The 15,078-nt window shown below is 45.7% G+C and overlaps 1 protein-coding gene across 8 annotated transcripts in view; it reads right to left on the reverse strand.

Moving 5' to 3' along the window:
- Positions 1-15,078, reverse strand: part of TPK1 (thiamin pyrophosphokinase 1) — a 2,318,051-nt gene that overhangs the window by 2,046,766 nt on the left and 256,207 nt on the right. For 6 of the 8 annotated variants that reach the window (XM_069648300.1, XM_069648302.1, XM_069648301.1 and 3 more), the window contains one exon: positions 1,175-1,236. The exons of the other annotated variants lie outside the window; for them this stretch is intronic. In XM_069648300.1, the coding sequence (XP_069504401.1) occupies positions 1,175-1,217 (43 nt within the window). In that variant the 5' untranslated portion in view covers positions 1,218-1,236. The remainder of the gene's footprint in view (positions 1-1,174; positions 1,237-15,078) is intronic. 8 annotated transcript variants of the gene reach the window in all.

Raw genomic sequence — 15,078 nt, forward strand, 5'->3', positions numbered from 1 at the left:
ATGATGCCGACAATGCCGATATTTTTCACTAAATGTGAGGTTTCTCGAAGGAACAGAAGTGCGCTGATCTTCTGAAGTGATAGCTCCCGCGGAAAAACGATGTCCAGTCAAATGGTCGAAAATAAATGGTCGAATGACCATTTGATCGAATCAAAATGGTCGGAAAAAAAAAGGTTGAATTTTTTATTTATTTATTTATATATTTTTTTAAAGTTTTGGTTGCTTAAAAAATATTTTTAATAAAGAAAAAGGGGGTCTGGGGGGAACGGCCACATAAAAAACAAAAAAAAAAACCTTTTTTTCGACCATTTTACTTCGATCAAATGGATATTCGACCATTTAGTTTTCGACCAAATGACTGGTAACCGGAAAAACAGAACAGAAGCCAACAGTCGCTGCACGCGCTATATAACAGTGATGATGTTGACATCGAGACAGAGGCCATCGAGGGACATTGAGTCGACAGGCATCGACGCGCAGCACCCCCTGCTGGAAAACTCTTCCAAAGCAGCTAAAGCTGGATATGGACATATCATCAGATGAGGAATACGTGGGAGGACAAAATCCATTCGAAACATCTACTTAATGCAACATCAATCATGAATCTTTCTCATTCCTGAAATACACCCAAACGCAAGTCAATTGAAGATTTGATTGTGCTGTCCAATAGAACAACACATAGTAACGAGATGTTAGGACCCTGTTAAGACCCTAACATGCAAAGGAATAGGGTTCTGGAGACAACTACACATTATCATGCAACCAGAACCGACCCTTTAATATTATATATAGGACCATAATGAATGGGTAACCATTGTGTACCCAGATCAATGTTATGATATAGCCCTTAATCCATTTTCATCTTGGAAACATCACTGGCACCAAGGATACTTTAGAAAACGTGTGTGTGCGACCAACTTCAATATAACAAAGCGACTACAAAACTACAGTATAGTGAGATTGCCTCCTGAATACAGAGAGATTGAGCATGACGTGCCTTAAAAAAATGAAATCAACCTTTACAGCAAACAGATGTGCATGTTTAACTTTTACATTTTGGGCACAATTCATGGAACGTTTTCCTATGCGATTGCGCCATTATAAAACACTTCCATGAATCAGACCCTTCATATTTTGCCACATTGAATAGAACATGGAGTTTAATATGTCCTACCTGTTGGAATCAAGCAGTCCAGTGGAGTAAATGCATTTTCCATGACTGAGTAATGTTGACAGCTGTAGAAAAACAACCAGTACAAAGTAAATGACAGGATTTTCAAACACCAACTGTGGCCAGATAGACCATTTAAGTGTACTGTGCCTGGTGCAGTAAAATCAAAAGGAATACCTTATTTTTGGAAGTTATGCACAATCCAAATTTTCCTTTGGTTGAAATCCATTACTACCTGTAAATTATGGATTCCATTGCTGGTTGGCCAATAACGGGTAATATTAAATCAACTCTATTATCAGCACTTGCTTCTTCTATGTCTGATACCACAAGAAAGCTATTCACCATCTTTACTTCCTCCACAAAGTCTCTGTCACCAATTCTTTTATATCCTCTTGGCTAGACTACAGCAACAGCAGCTACCGTATATTTTCATTGACTCCTTACACACTGCACAGTGCAGAATATACCCAAGGATTCCTATTCCTCCCATGGATAGTTCAATGTTGTATCATCAGAGTCCTGATCTGCAGTTCCAATACAGTAATGACACACAGAGTTATGGTTCACTCCAAGGCCTGGGAAAGCTCTGCAATGCTTGACAAACTGCCTCAAAGTCAAAGTGGAAACAAATGGCTAAAATAAATCCATACAAGGAGATGCTGTTACTAAATAACGAGGTGTAATCCCTCTCAGTTACCAAATAGCACAAATATAGCCTTAAAATGTATGTGCAAAGTGCTGCAGTGATAAGGCCAGGTCTTTTTTAAACCTCAGAACAGGAAGAGCTGTGTACCCCTTTTATGTTTGTGACTGGCCTAGAAACCCAAATCAATACTTTGGGGACGCATCTACTATAGAAGGTGTAAAATGCACAAAAGTTTGTCTACCATAACTTCAAGGTAGAATGGAGATGCTAGAATGCTTTCTATGTGATGTAATCAAGAAGGCTGACAATGCCACTTGAAAGCTGTTTCAGATTATCCAATCTTTAGTAAGATCATCTGTACCTCATTGCTTAAGAGCATTGTCTTGCTCTGAACAGTCATTATAATTCCAAAATCTCTTGATATTCAAACAAATATATTGGATCAAAGGTTACTGATGGCGGACTGTATGAATGAACGCCACTCTTCCAATAAGCCTATAGTTTTCTCTATCTCGGCTAATTTTCAAAGGGTTTCCCCAGGTGAGATACTTTTGTTGTTTAAAAACCTCTCGCCGAGTTGCATTCTCAGCTTTATCTGCTAAGAACTTTAGTGATTCAAACTTTGAATTTACTGTTTTTGTTAAAGAATTGCCAAAGAAAGGTTTAATTCCAACTCAGTTGAAACCTTCTACTATCTCACAGTTACTAAAAAATAAATCACTGCTGAACCCTTTAGTTTTGAAAAACTACAGGCCTTTGGCAGGCACTCCTGGTCTCTCAACTATTCTGGACCAAGTTGTGACCTCTTCAAAATTTCATAGAATGTAATTTTGTCCTAGGTGGATATCAATTTTTTTTTCCACCCCAAACTTGGCAGTGAAACCGTTCTCCTGTCAATCTGGGACAATATCTTAGAGTGCGCGGACAATCGAGATATGTCTATTCTGGTGATGTTAGCTAGATCTTTTGGCAGCTTTTGACACCGTGGATCATGACCGTTTACTGTCACATTTGTCAGAGTATGCCAATGTTCTTTGCATGCTTTTAAATGGTTTCCCTGCTTTTGGAGGAGAGAACACAACAGGCAAAGCTAGGGCTGTTTCTGTCCTTTGCCTGAAAAACAGATTTCCTTCTACCACAAACCTCAGTCATCCTCCTCTTTTATTTAACTTACCTAGACGTTATGTTTCCAAGATAAGGACATTTGAGACTCCATTAGCAAAAAGGCCTATATATGAATGCCCCAAGTGAGCCAAATACTAAAAGCTTTATTTTTTTAGCTGAGATTACTCATTGGGTTTTTCTTTCAGAGCGAGATCCCGACTACCCATTATTGTTGGCTCTCTAATCAATTCCAGGATTGACTTCCGTGATTTTTGGTACGTCAACATTTTTGATGATCAATTAGGATTGACTGCAGAAATTTCACAACTCTAGAGACCACTAGATATTTTGCCTTTCTCGAACAGAATCTGTCACACTTTCACGTCAAACTCTCTTCATTGTCTCTTAGATTTCTGCATGGCATCACAAATTCTTCTCTGCAAAATAACATTACAGTCTTCCTTGCTCTTTAAGAATTGTGAATTTAAATCTGCTATTAGTCCCTAATTGTAATTACAAAAATAGAGGAGATTGCAGAATGTTTGCTGCTGCATCAGGAATTTTTAATTCCCTCTCTTCAGCCGTTCGTAAGTTTGGGAACTTCAAAAAGCCTTTCAGACTTGGCTTTTCTGTTAAACTTCTTAAATTGTATTAGTCCTTGCTTTAATGAATTGTGCTTACCAGGCCCTGACACAGTTCTGCCTGCATGTGGAGCATTACAAATATATATCAGAATACTACAGCAGGACTCACACTTTAAAGGATAGTTCCGGGACTTTTTTTTTTGTTCCTATGGTTCGGCCATGTGTTTTTAAGCATAAATCGGTAGATCGTAGAAAACTTTCCTATGGACCTTACCCGACTTTTCGTCCATTAACGCACTCGAAATCAGCCGCCATTTTCTGATAATCCTATCATTTCCCAACCATCGCCCTGGCTCACCTGCTTTTGCGGCACTAAATCAAATCCCCCGCCCCTGAAACAGACTTGATCAAAACATTCATATTCCCCGCCTCTATCCGTGACGTGACTCAGCTGCGTAGGCAAACGCGCCCAGGCGTCTTCTACGCGACTCCACACAGAACCAGGAAATCAACACAGATGAGCTCACACAACACAGCGCGCCACAATTGGGAATATGAAACTGTACTTTTAAATTAAACCGCAAGATTGTAAATTTGGGGGGGCGTGGCCTGCGAGCGCGCAATGGAGACGTGATCCCCGAGCGCTCTCGTGGCCGCCCGAAAAATCCTGGAAAATCCTTTGCTTCGGGAACTCGTTCAGAAGAAATAAAGACATTTTTGTGCAGCGGAACCTGGCGACAGCAAACGACCAAGGTTTAGACCAAAAACGAGGCGCGGTGAACGAAATATCTGCATTGAAGAAACGAAGGGAAACCCCGCCGGCAAAGCAAGATGGCCGCCGCGTCGGAGAGTAGCTAGAGACACAGAGAAGGCCCCGAGCCCGATCCACTGAAGGAACCAGAGGGGGGGAGAATAACCCCCACCCACCCTGCGCCACTCCCTCGACAAGGGCCCGAGAAGCGGGCGACGGACCGGCTAGAACTGAGCTACCGTGGACACAACCGCGCACACAAACAAATCGGGCGGACAACCTGGGCTGCGTCCGGCGCGCCCGGCGCAATTGCAAGCCTTGAGGACAAGGAGAGAATAACGGGAGGGTACCGTGTATTTCACTGGTAAGCCGACGCCGCCACCGGACCGCAGCTGCAGGCAGACCCGCAACGAGAGACTCTAGTGGGAGCGTATTGATATGCTGAAACGGCTGTGAGGCCGCGACGACGTGCCATCGAACGCCGATACTGGCCTGTGATATCTTCCGGTGCCTTTGCCCTACTAACAAGCCAACAAAGGGACGACCCACAGCAAGTAGGCGCTCCCCACGCGTCGGGCTTCGAGCATAATCCACAAGCTCTTGAGACCCTGGGGAAGACGAAGATACAATCGACCAAGTAACAACACAACGGGTGTGAGGCAGGGGCGGCAAGGTAGCGGGGGAAAGCCCTGACGACGTCGTGGGAGGATAAGACGCTTTAACTCCCACGTCCATAATCCTGTGGATCTCCCACATCATGGGGAAGGAAAGATTCAAGAAGAACGCAACGCAGAGCACCATGGATCAGTATGCAACAAGCTCACAACCGACACAAACTGCGGAGAACACTGAAACAAACACCACCCCCCCGATGGAAGAGACCCTCTCACTAAAAGACGTTATGGCGGCAATCGCCAACTCACGCTCCTCGGTGGAACAAAAAGTGGACGCTATCTCCACCGAGGTCTCATTTCTTCGCCAAGACCTCCAAAAATTGTCTTCTAGAACAGGAGAAGCAGAGCAGCGAATATCCAATGTGGAGGATGACATGGGGGGTGTGCACCAACAACTCACGCAAACACTAACCCGCCTGAAAACCTTAGAAGCCCGAGTGGAGGAGGGAGAGGGCAGGTCCCGACGCAATAACATCCGCATTTTGGGCCTGCCGGAGCGCACAGAAGGCCCCAGTATGGAACTCTTTTTGGAGCAATGGCTAGCGGACCTTTTCGCCCCAAAGACCTTCTCGAATTTCTTCTCGGTGGAACGTGCGCACCGAATACCCACCGGTCGACCAACTCCAGGAGCTCCCCCAAGAACGGTTATTGCAAAAATTCTCAATTACCGCGATAGAGATGCCATTTTACAGATGGCCAGGACACAAGGGACAGTGACATATAATGGCTCCAGGATCGCCTTTTTTCCGGATTACACCCGCGAAGTCCAGAGGGCCAGACAGTCCTTTGAACATCTGAAAAGGAAGCTGCACTCGATGAACGTGAAATACGGACTGTTGTTCCCGGCACAGTTGAAAATCCAACACGAAGGCAAGACAATCCACTTCACTGACCCACAGGAGGCATGGAGTTGGGCCGAAACCCACATCGTGGGAGACTGGACCAGGACTGAGCGAAACCGGGGGGAAAGACCGAGACCAAGACCAAGGGAGAATGGACCTGCTCAACGCCCCGCGCCGGAAAACCACGACGTACCAAATGGGGATCCCGACCCAGAAAGAAGTTAACAGAGTCAACCGCAAAACCAAAGATCAGATGGAAACCGGGATAGAACGTATTAACCAACGGCCCATTAGGTGGGCCATGGCGACATCCTCCTTGTTTGAACAATCACTAGAGTGAGGTCATAGCCGCCGCTGCACGAAGGATCAAACGCAACGTACTTAATTAGAAGCAACACAACAGACCACCGGCGACCACCACGCCCCCGACCCAAGGCTCCGGACACTCGAGTCAGTAAGGAGTAGTAAGTCAGAGGGAAAGAAATAACAGTTTAAGTTTAAGTTAATCTGGCCGCATAGTTTTTCCAGCGCCAGTAAAGTTCGGGCGACAGATACTTCATGTTGGGGAGGAGTATGGGGAGGGGGGACGGGGAGTTGTTATATGTTAAAATTTATCCGGGACACGACACCAAACCAATTCCCACCAAGAAGCTAGGATGCACCTCACGCCCAACACCCACGCACCCGAAGGGCATGCCCACCGCATCCTTACACCCGCATACATCACATACACATCCGATACAACAATCTAGACCTGTAGACAGGAATGGCCACACAACAACATAACGGCGGCTCAGAGGAAGAAACACATGCCCCAAGGGGACTTAATACACGGCACAGATCCTTAAAACTCCTTACATGGAATGTGAATGGCATGGGCTCAAGCATAAAACGCCGACTTATAATGCAATTCCTTAACAGGCGTTCTCCTGACATAGCTCTCCTCACAGAGACGCACCTAGCGGGCACGACCTGCCAATTTTTCCGCAGGACGAACTATCGCCAGGCGCATCACGCAGGGTACACGATGGGTTCCCGAGGAGTCCTGATTCTTATACACAAGAGGCTCCCCTTTACACTGTCGGCAGTGGAACTAGACCCCAGGGGCCGTTTTGTGCTGGTTGAGGGCACCCTATGGGAGGAGAAGGTGGCCATCCTGGCAATATACTCCCCGCCGGGACTGGGGGATATTCTCCTAAGGGATGTCACGGCACTGATGGTACAACAACAGCCAGACTTATGGATCCTGGGAGGGGACTTCAATGATGTGATGTGCAATACACGGGACCGAACTCATATACGAAATCGAGACCCAAATAAACCCACCCGATTAGCGACCTTTGCAACAGCTCTGGGGCTGAGTGACGTATGGAGAGACCTCCACCCCATAGATCAGGGGTTCTCCTTTCACTCAGGGGCTCATGGATCCCTGTCCAGGTTGGATCACTTCTTCCTCCCGACCCCCGAAGCATATAGGGTTAAGACAGCGGAACTTCTTCCCCGCGGTATCTCCGACCATTCTCCCCTGGAATTAATGCTCCAGGTGGATAAACCCCTGCCCCCCAGGACCTGGCGGTTAAATAGTTATTACCTGGGTCTGCCAGAGTTCGTGAAACACATTACGGAAAAATCAGACGAATTTTTCGAAATAAACACAGGCTCTGTAGAAAGCCCGGTGACGCTATGGGAATCCCATAAGGCGGTACTTAGAGGGGAAATAATGGCATGGACGTGTAATAAAAGGAAAGAACAAAACAAAAAAATCACGGAGGCGGAGGCAGCCGCAAAGGAATGGGAAACTAGATATGTCACCAGTCCCAGCCCCGAGGTCCACCGCTCCCTTATGAAAGCCAGAGCAACTCTTCATAACACAGCGTTAGATAATGCGAAACAGGCGCACAGGGAGACCAGGACCAGAGTTTATGAGTATGGTGACAAAGCCGGCAAACTACTGGCCTGGCTGGAACGCCGTGAGGAAGGGCACCGGCATGTCAGACAGATAACGGAGAACCCCGACACCCCTGCCAAAACAGACCCAGAAATAGCGGAGGCATTCGCCAACTTCTATACCACACTTTACGCTGCCCCGACATTACCAATGGATCCGTCCCTTCTGGATGAGATCGCAATTCCATACCTCTCGGAACAGCAAAAAACACATCTAGACAGAGAACTGGATGAAGCAGAGATCGCAGAGGCCATGTCCCAGTTACAATCTGGGAAGACACCAGGTCCTAACGGCTTTCCGGCCGAGACCTGGAAAAAATTAGGCAGTAACAAAATGGCGACCCCCCTCCGGGAACTATTCCTAGCAGCCAAAGACCTGGGCATCCTCCCGAGGGACCTACGAACAGCAAATATTGTGGTTATTCCGAAACAGGGTAAACCCCCTGACCAATGCACGTCATATCGACCCATATCGCTTATTAATAGTGAGGCGAAGATTCTTGCCAAGGCACTGGCCAATAGACTCCAACAGGCCATACCCACATTGGTCCACCCGGATCAATGCGGCTTTATGCCGCAGAGATCCACTAGAATGAATCTACGCAGGCTACATTTACTCTTGGAAAAAGCCCCGAGCATAGAAGCGCCACTAGCTCTTCTAGCTATTGATTTTGAGAAGGCGTTCGACTCGGTAGTGTGGGAAAGCTTATGGGCGGTGATGAGACGCATGAATATAGGTGAGGCTTTTCTCGGTTGGATACGGCTGCTATACGAAGCCCCAATGGCGACGGTTAGGGTAAATGGCTGGACCTCGAAAGCCTTCCCATTGGGCAGAGGCACCCGACAGGGCTGCCCTCTTTCCCCCCTCTTATTTGCCTTGGCGATCGAACCACTGGCCCAATGGCTCAGACAAGTCATCACATGGTCTGGATTCCGATGGCCGGATGGAAGAGAGGACAAAGTGTCCCTTTACGCTGACGATCTACTACTTTACCTCAGCGACCCAGAGCACGCATGCCCAATTATAACCCAGATGTTGACGACTTTTGGGGAATTCAGTGGACTGAGGGTCAACTGGGATAAATCGATCCTGTTCCCGGTGAAGGGGGGGACATGGCAATTCCCCGAGGCATCCCATACCGAGTAGAAAGGGAGGGCTTCCGTTATCTGGGCATATGGATCTCCGGGATCCTCTCGGAATATGTGACCCACAACCTGCACCCACTAGTGGATCGTTTCGCAGAGGACGTAAGACATTGGATGCTCCTCCCTCTTACGCTCATGGGCAGATCGGCCCTCTTTAAAATGATGGCGCTCCCGCGCTTTCTTTATGTGCTACAGAACGCCCCACTGACCATACCAAACTCAGAGTTCACTCAAATAGAGCGCCTGGTTGGAAAACTGATATGGAAGGGCGGGCAGCCCCGAATTGCATTATCCACACTACAACGATCCGTCTGGGAGGGGGGTATAGGTCTTCCACATCTAAGATCCTACTACTGGGCCTCTCAACTAAACGTAGTCAACGACCTCCTCCACGGAGATCCCGGACAACCACATATTAGAGCGGAGGAACCCATTACCCGGGGCAGCCCGCCACTGGAAACACTATACCAGACCCTAGCCAGGCCCCCCGCACAAACAATGTCCACCCATATCGCGACGGTATGGAGGCAGGCACATACCCACATAGGTTGGGGGAAACAAGTTACCATGGCACAACCACTCTGGCACAACCATAGGTTGAAGGAGGTGAGGAAGCTGAATGCATGGACCAGGTGGGTGGAGGCTGGGATAGCCACAATAGGAGACATAGTTACGGATGGCTCAATCCTCCCATTCGAAACCCTGCAGCAAACATATGGATTGCCAGAAGCAGAAAATTACCACTATTTACAATTAACACATGCCATTGGTGCACATAGGCTAGAGCTTGACGAGCTAGCAGATTACACACCCCTGGAACGTAACCTCCTGGTACAACACATTCCTGCAAAAGTCACCACTATCCTGTATAAGGCGATTAATGCCTTCGCCACCCCGGAACTGACTAGCCTTAAGAACAAATGGGAGCGTGACGTGGGGCCTATTGAACCAGAGAACTGGATCCAAATACTTATGCACCCACGCGAAATAGCAATTAATTCCAGGATCAGACTGGTACAACTAAAAATACTACACAGGGTGTACTATCCGCGAAGGGCCCTATTTAGCTGGGGAAGAGCAGAGGACCCCAACTGCCTGAAATGTGGAAGGGAGGAGGGCACTTTCATCCACCTTCTCTGGGGATGCTCTGAAATCAAGACTTTCTGGGAGCAATGCTGTCAACAACTCACAAGAGCCCTGGGGCGCACGATAACCCCAGAACCTGCTATAATGATATTGGGGGCCCCAGACGAGAGCGTCTCGAACAAGTGGGAGGGTATCTTTCTTTCCAATGCAATGGGTTTGATAAAACGGGATATAGCACAAAAATGGGGAGCCCCGGAATGCCCATCCGTGAATCAATGGTCGAATGAAATGGACATTTGTGCAGCACAGGAGCATAGAATATACACAGCACGGGGATGCCCGGCAAAGGCGCACAAGATCTGGGGGAAATGGGAGGACTGTGTGTGGTAGAAATTGCCGGTGAAATGGGGGGGTAAGAAGATGGACACATTCTACATACGAGACATGAAAAGAAACACAAGCCTCGGAAACAATGGTGCGGAAAAGCAATGACTGGAATCAAGGGGTGTACCAACCGGAATGTTGAAGGGAGGGAGAGGGGGGGGGGGTAAGGTAGATGCATTGTATGTATGTTTAAAACCAATAAAATATGTTATTAAAAAAAAAAAAAGATTGTAAATTTGGTAAAGTACATTTATTTGACATCAAATGTTTTGAGAATATTCAGCGATTTGAATATTCAGCGGTCGCACTGATAATCGCATGGCTGTTCCAACAACGAGGCACTAGGCCACCACAACGGTCTGTATGTTGCATCTAGCCGTTAGTACCGCGTAAGGGCATACTTGTACTTGGCGATCGTCCCATAAAATGGTCAGGGTGGTAACGTTGTTCACGCGGAGAAGCAACTGGCGGTTGAAAAACCCATCCGCCGGTGTCTGGTACTCGTGACACAGACAATAATGGATGATGTACCTGTTTGACAAACATAAAAAAATGAAATTAGTCTCACCATCAGATCTTTATTAAAATTATTCATTTTATATATTAGGTCGGGAAATTATTTCATAGCTAGGACAGTGCAACTGGGTATTATACGTCAAGGGGGGGCTGTAGGATACTGAGACAGTCCCCCAGTGCAGGGGTTGACAGGGAGGCAGTGCAGGTGGAGAGTGGAAGGGCCCAGGACCGAGGTCGCAGACAGTGGACCAGTTGTAGCAGGGGAGAGGGAGAGAGAAAGCAGAAGCAAAGAGGAAGGTTTTGAGGTGCTTCCGTAAAAGGAGATGGTTCTCCTCAAGATAGTGCGCGGTACAAAACAATATGCCACATAGAACGAACAAGTACAACTTAACCCGTCTTTAAAGCTACTGTATAGTAATTAAATTGCGGTATAAACTCATCTAAAGAGTTACTTACATTATATTTGCATTTTCCATTGTGTCTGTGCGTAGGGCAGCCCCGAAATACCACTCCTTCTATGCCGACGTTATTTCTTCTAATGAACAAACATGAAATGGCTTTCGTTTCTGAAATTATATTCATTATCGTTTCTTACGTTATTGCCCCACACCCCCAAAAAGAAGTCTTTCGGGATGGTCCCGGCCGGTCAAGGTCAAATAACAATAGAACCTTATACTGAGTCGTGGGCCATTCCGGCACCCAAGCAAAAAATCAAAGCAGCTGACCTTCACTTTGAACGAGCACACATTCCTAGTTAGCTACATTCAGTGTAAGGCCATCTCACAGGACTTGAAATTTACACTCCATCTTTGCATTTCCATCTTTGCAGCCCCAGAGAACCATAAATACAGAGACATTCTATATTTTTTGAAAAATGATTTATATTACTGTTTGGTTGGATAGACACATTGCATGTACACTGAGCAATCACTTTTATTTACACATTACATAGATACACATATTCAATGGGCCTGCGACATGAGGAGACTCGAGAGAACAGACAATCAAATTACAATCATTTAAACCGTGATGTGTATTTCTCAATGAGCTCTTCTTTAGGTGGACATGGGACAGAGGCAATGTTGGGTGGCAATGCAGTTGTCCCCTGCACAGGTTCGTTCACAACTCCATTTATGTGCCTATCTAGGACGTCAACAATAAGTCTCTCAATAAACTCATATTGCATATCCTCAAACACTGGTTTGATCACCCATTGTTTACTTCTTTTAGTGAAGGCCTTATTGTAGCGAAGCGTCCCTAAAGTTCCGGTCGTCCTACTTTGTTGACGGCCAACATTATGGTTATGTGCCAAGACCGCTAGAAGAGTCCGATTTATCATGCCCTCCTGCCAAAATGCAATCGTTTTGGCCTGTACTTTAGGCACATATTGTGGAACACCTCCAAATCTCCTGTGTGGCAGAATTCCGTGAGTCCCCTCAAATCTCTTGTTATAGTTTTATCAAATACAATCTTTTCAATGGCTTTGTGAGTGGGTGATGAAGGAATCAACCACTTCTTCTTCCGTGCCTCCTCTGTGGACAAATGGCCATGTTCACAATTGTGGAAATGTTGGTTTGTGTTCCAACGGTGAACGTTGGTACAGTGTAGCATTACTGACCGCCATTTTTCCAGTAGAATTTCCAACGACCATCCACATGCTTTTGAGCTCCACCAAAGATGGTTGCTGATTGACTTGGACCACTGTGAAATACCTTGCATTTCTTTTTTTTTACCTGCAGCAGACATTTTTTTATTGATTGTTTTTGCAAGATGCCAAACGTCAAATTGGTGATTTATATTTTTGTACTCTTCTCTCATTGTCTTGGCAATTGAAACGTGTCTGTCCGTGGCTATCAGGTCGATCACCATTCCCCGCGATTGTAGTTCTTGCAATGATGCTACAAAGCCAACTTTCTCCATGGCCACTGAGGATGTACTTTGTGACACCTTCACGACCACCGAACTCACAATTTTCTTACTTTCCATGTCCTGAAAGTGGTAGGTGCAGTACTTGGCTGAAAATCCTGGGCTGTCGCACTGTCCATCACCGGCTAGCCTGAACCGTTTGCCCGCGAATGTACTATCAATAGACATTTTTTCCATTCTCCAAGCTTCGCTAATGGCTGGAAATAGATAATCGGTTTGGTATTTGTAGAACTGAGTTTTCGCAATGAAATGGATTCCCACAAACTGAAAGAAAGACTCTAATTTTTTAAAACTTGAACCACTAAAAAGTGCAGCCGCTGCACAAAGTAGATTGCCTGCTGGCAGTTGTCCCAGCATGGGTTGTGCAGACCATGAGAAAAGATGATATTTTGTACAGGTGGCATGTATTTTAAGGTTAGTGCCTCGAATTGCACGAGTCACATTAATCAATGGCTCCCCACATACTTCCCCACCTACCGAATGCCCACATTTCAACCGAATAATAATATCAATCAAACAACTATCGAATACAATGAATTTGGCCTCTTTCCTTATACTGTCACTCTGCATCCCAGCTGGTTCGGCCTGTAACGTTGAGGACATGTCACTCACATGAAAGGTAGAATCTCTGATATCGTCTTCCGCTACGTTCTGTGATATTGATGGTGTTTCATTGTAGTCCACTTCATTCTCTTCCATTGCAACATCTGTTCCTTCTCCGGCGATGGGTGAATAAGACAATTTCTTCAACTTTCTCGCGGTCTTAGTTTTTGCGGGTGTGGATTCTGTAAATTGATCTCCGACTGCATCCGAACTACCAGGAGGACATTCACTATCAATGGCTGGTGGTGGTATAGCTCCGTTGTCAATCACTTCATATTCTTCCCATTGGCACGATGCATCTCCAGTCTCAAGTCCCTGCCAAAAGGTTTGACAAGCAACATCTCTCGTTCGCTTCACTGTCTGTGTAGATCTAGTTCGTACACCCACTCGCAACTAGAGGACAGATTGGAAAAGGGATGTTCAGTTTAAACACAACTTACAGTATTGAACTATTAACAGTGAAAAACAACATAATATAGTGACCAGGACACTAACCTTCTTTTGCTTTCTTTTCTTTGAAACTTTCTTGCCTCGAACTTCAACATCAGGACGCTGTTGCTCCGACTCGTGTGTGCATGTCTCCACTTCCTCTTGCGCTGCAACGACTATATTTTCATGATAAGCACATCCATCACGCACTGACGCTCCATCAAATCCCTGAAACATAGAACTTTCATTAGTATGTATAATAATATCGAAAACACAAAATGTACTTGGGGACCAATACCCACGTACATCTCAATAGCAAAACACAAATGAACGCTTTGTGTAGAACATTCAAACGACAATTATTCACGCATAGTTGATCTAGTTAGATGGAACTGTCAAGATACATACCTCGGGCTCCTCATAGACTTCCATTGATGATATTATTGAAGATGATGCTTCAGTAACTCCCTGAAACACAGTAATTGCATTAGTATGGTTTTCTATTTTGATAAAAAGAACAGAAACTTTGTGCAGGCGTCAACGGCTCATCTAAATAGACCTGCACAAATGATCAGTTGTCTAAAATAAATAATGGATATGTAAATATGATTCGATTTGCTCGATCGTTGGAAGTGTCACCACCCAGAGATCTGCATCAACTACTAGGGGTGATGTTCTTGTAGAAGAAGGTCCGTCATCTCCCTGAAACATAGTACTTGCGTTAATAAAGAAGGAAGTATAGCGGATGTAATCACGTCATATGATTTCGCTTGATCGAACTGTCAGTATCCATACCTCGAAATGCATAAGAACATCAAGGGACGATGTAACTGCGGTGCACACTTCTGCAAGCTGTTGCGCCGACCCGTAACTGCATGCTCCCCCTTCTTCTTGGACTAATGCTCCATCGACTCCCTGAAACATAGGACTTTCATTAGTAATGAACACAATATTGAAAAAAGAAGACACATAGGAGGGCGACGACAGAAGGACATATCAATGGCTAAAAACGAAAGAAACATTGTGTGTAACAATCACGCTACAAGAATGCAAGATCTGATGATCTCCATCGATGGAACTGTCCGGAAACGTACCTCGAGCATCTGAGTGACATCAACGGTAGTCGTCAATACGTTGGACTCCTCAGCATCTCCCTGAAAGACAGTACTTGCATTATTTTGGATAACAATAATTATAACTGAAAACAAAGACTAGAGGATGAGTACAAGGGTGTACCATTAGGTAAAATATTTACACGATAAATTA

Source organism: Ambystoma mexicanum, chromosome 2q (assembly GCF_040938575.1).
Source record: "Ambystoma mexicanum isolate Mex_15411 chromosome 2q, UKY_AmexF1_1, whole genome shotgun sequence".
NCBI classification, from domain to species: Eukaryota; Metazoa; Chordata; class Amphibia; order Caudata; family Ambystomatidae; genus Ambystoma; species Ambystoma mexicanum.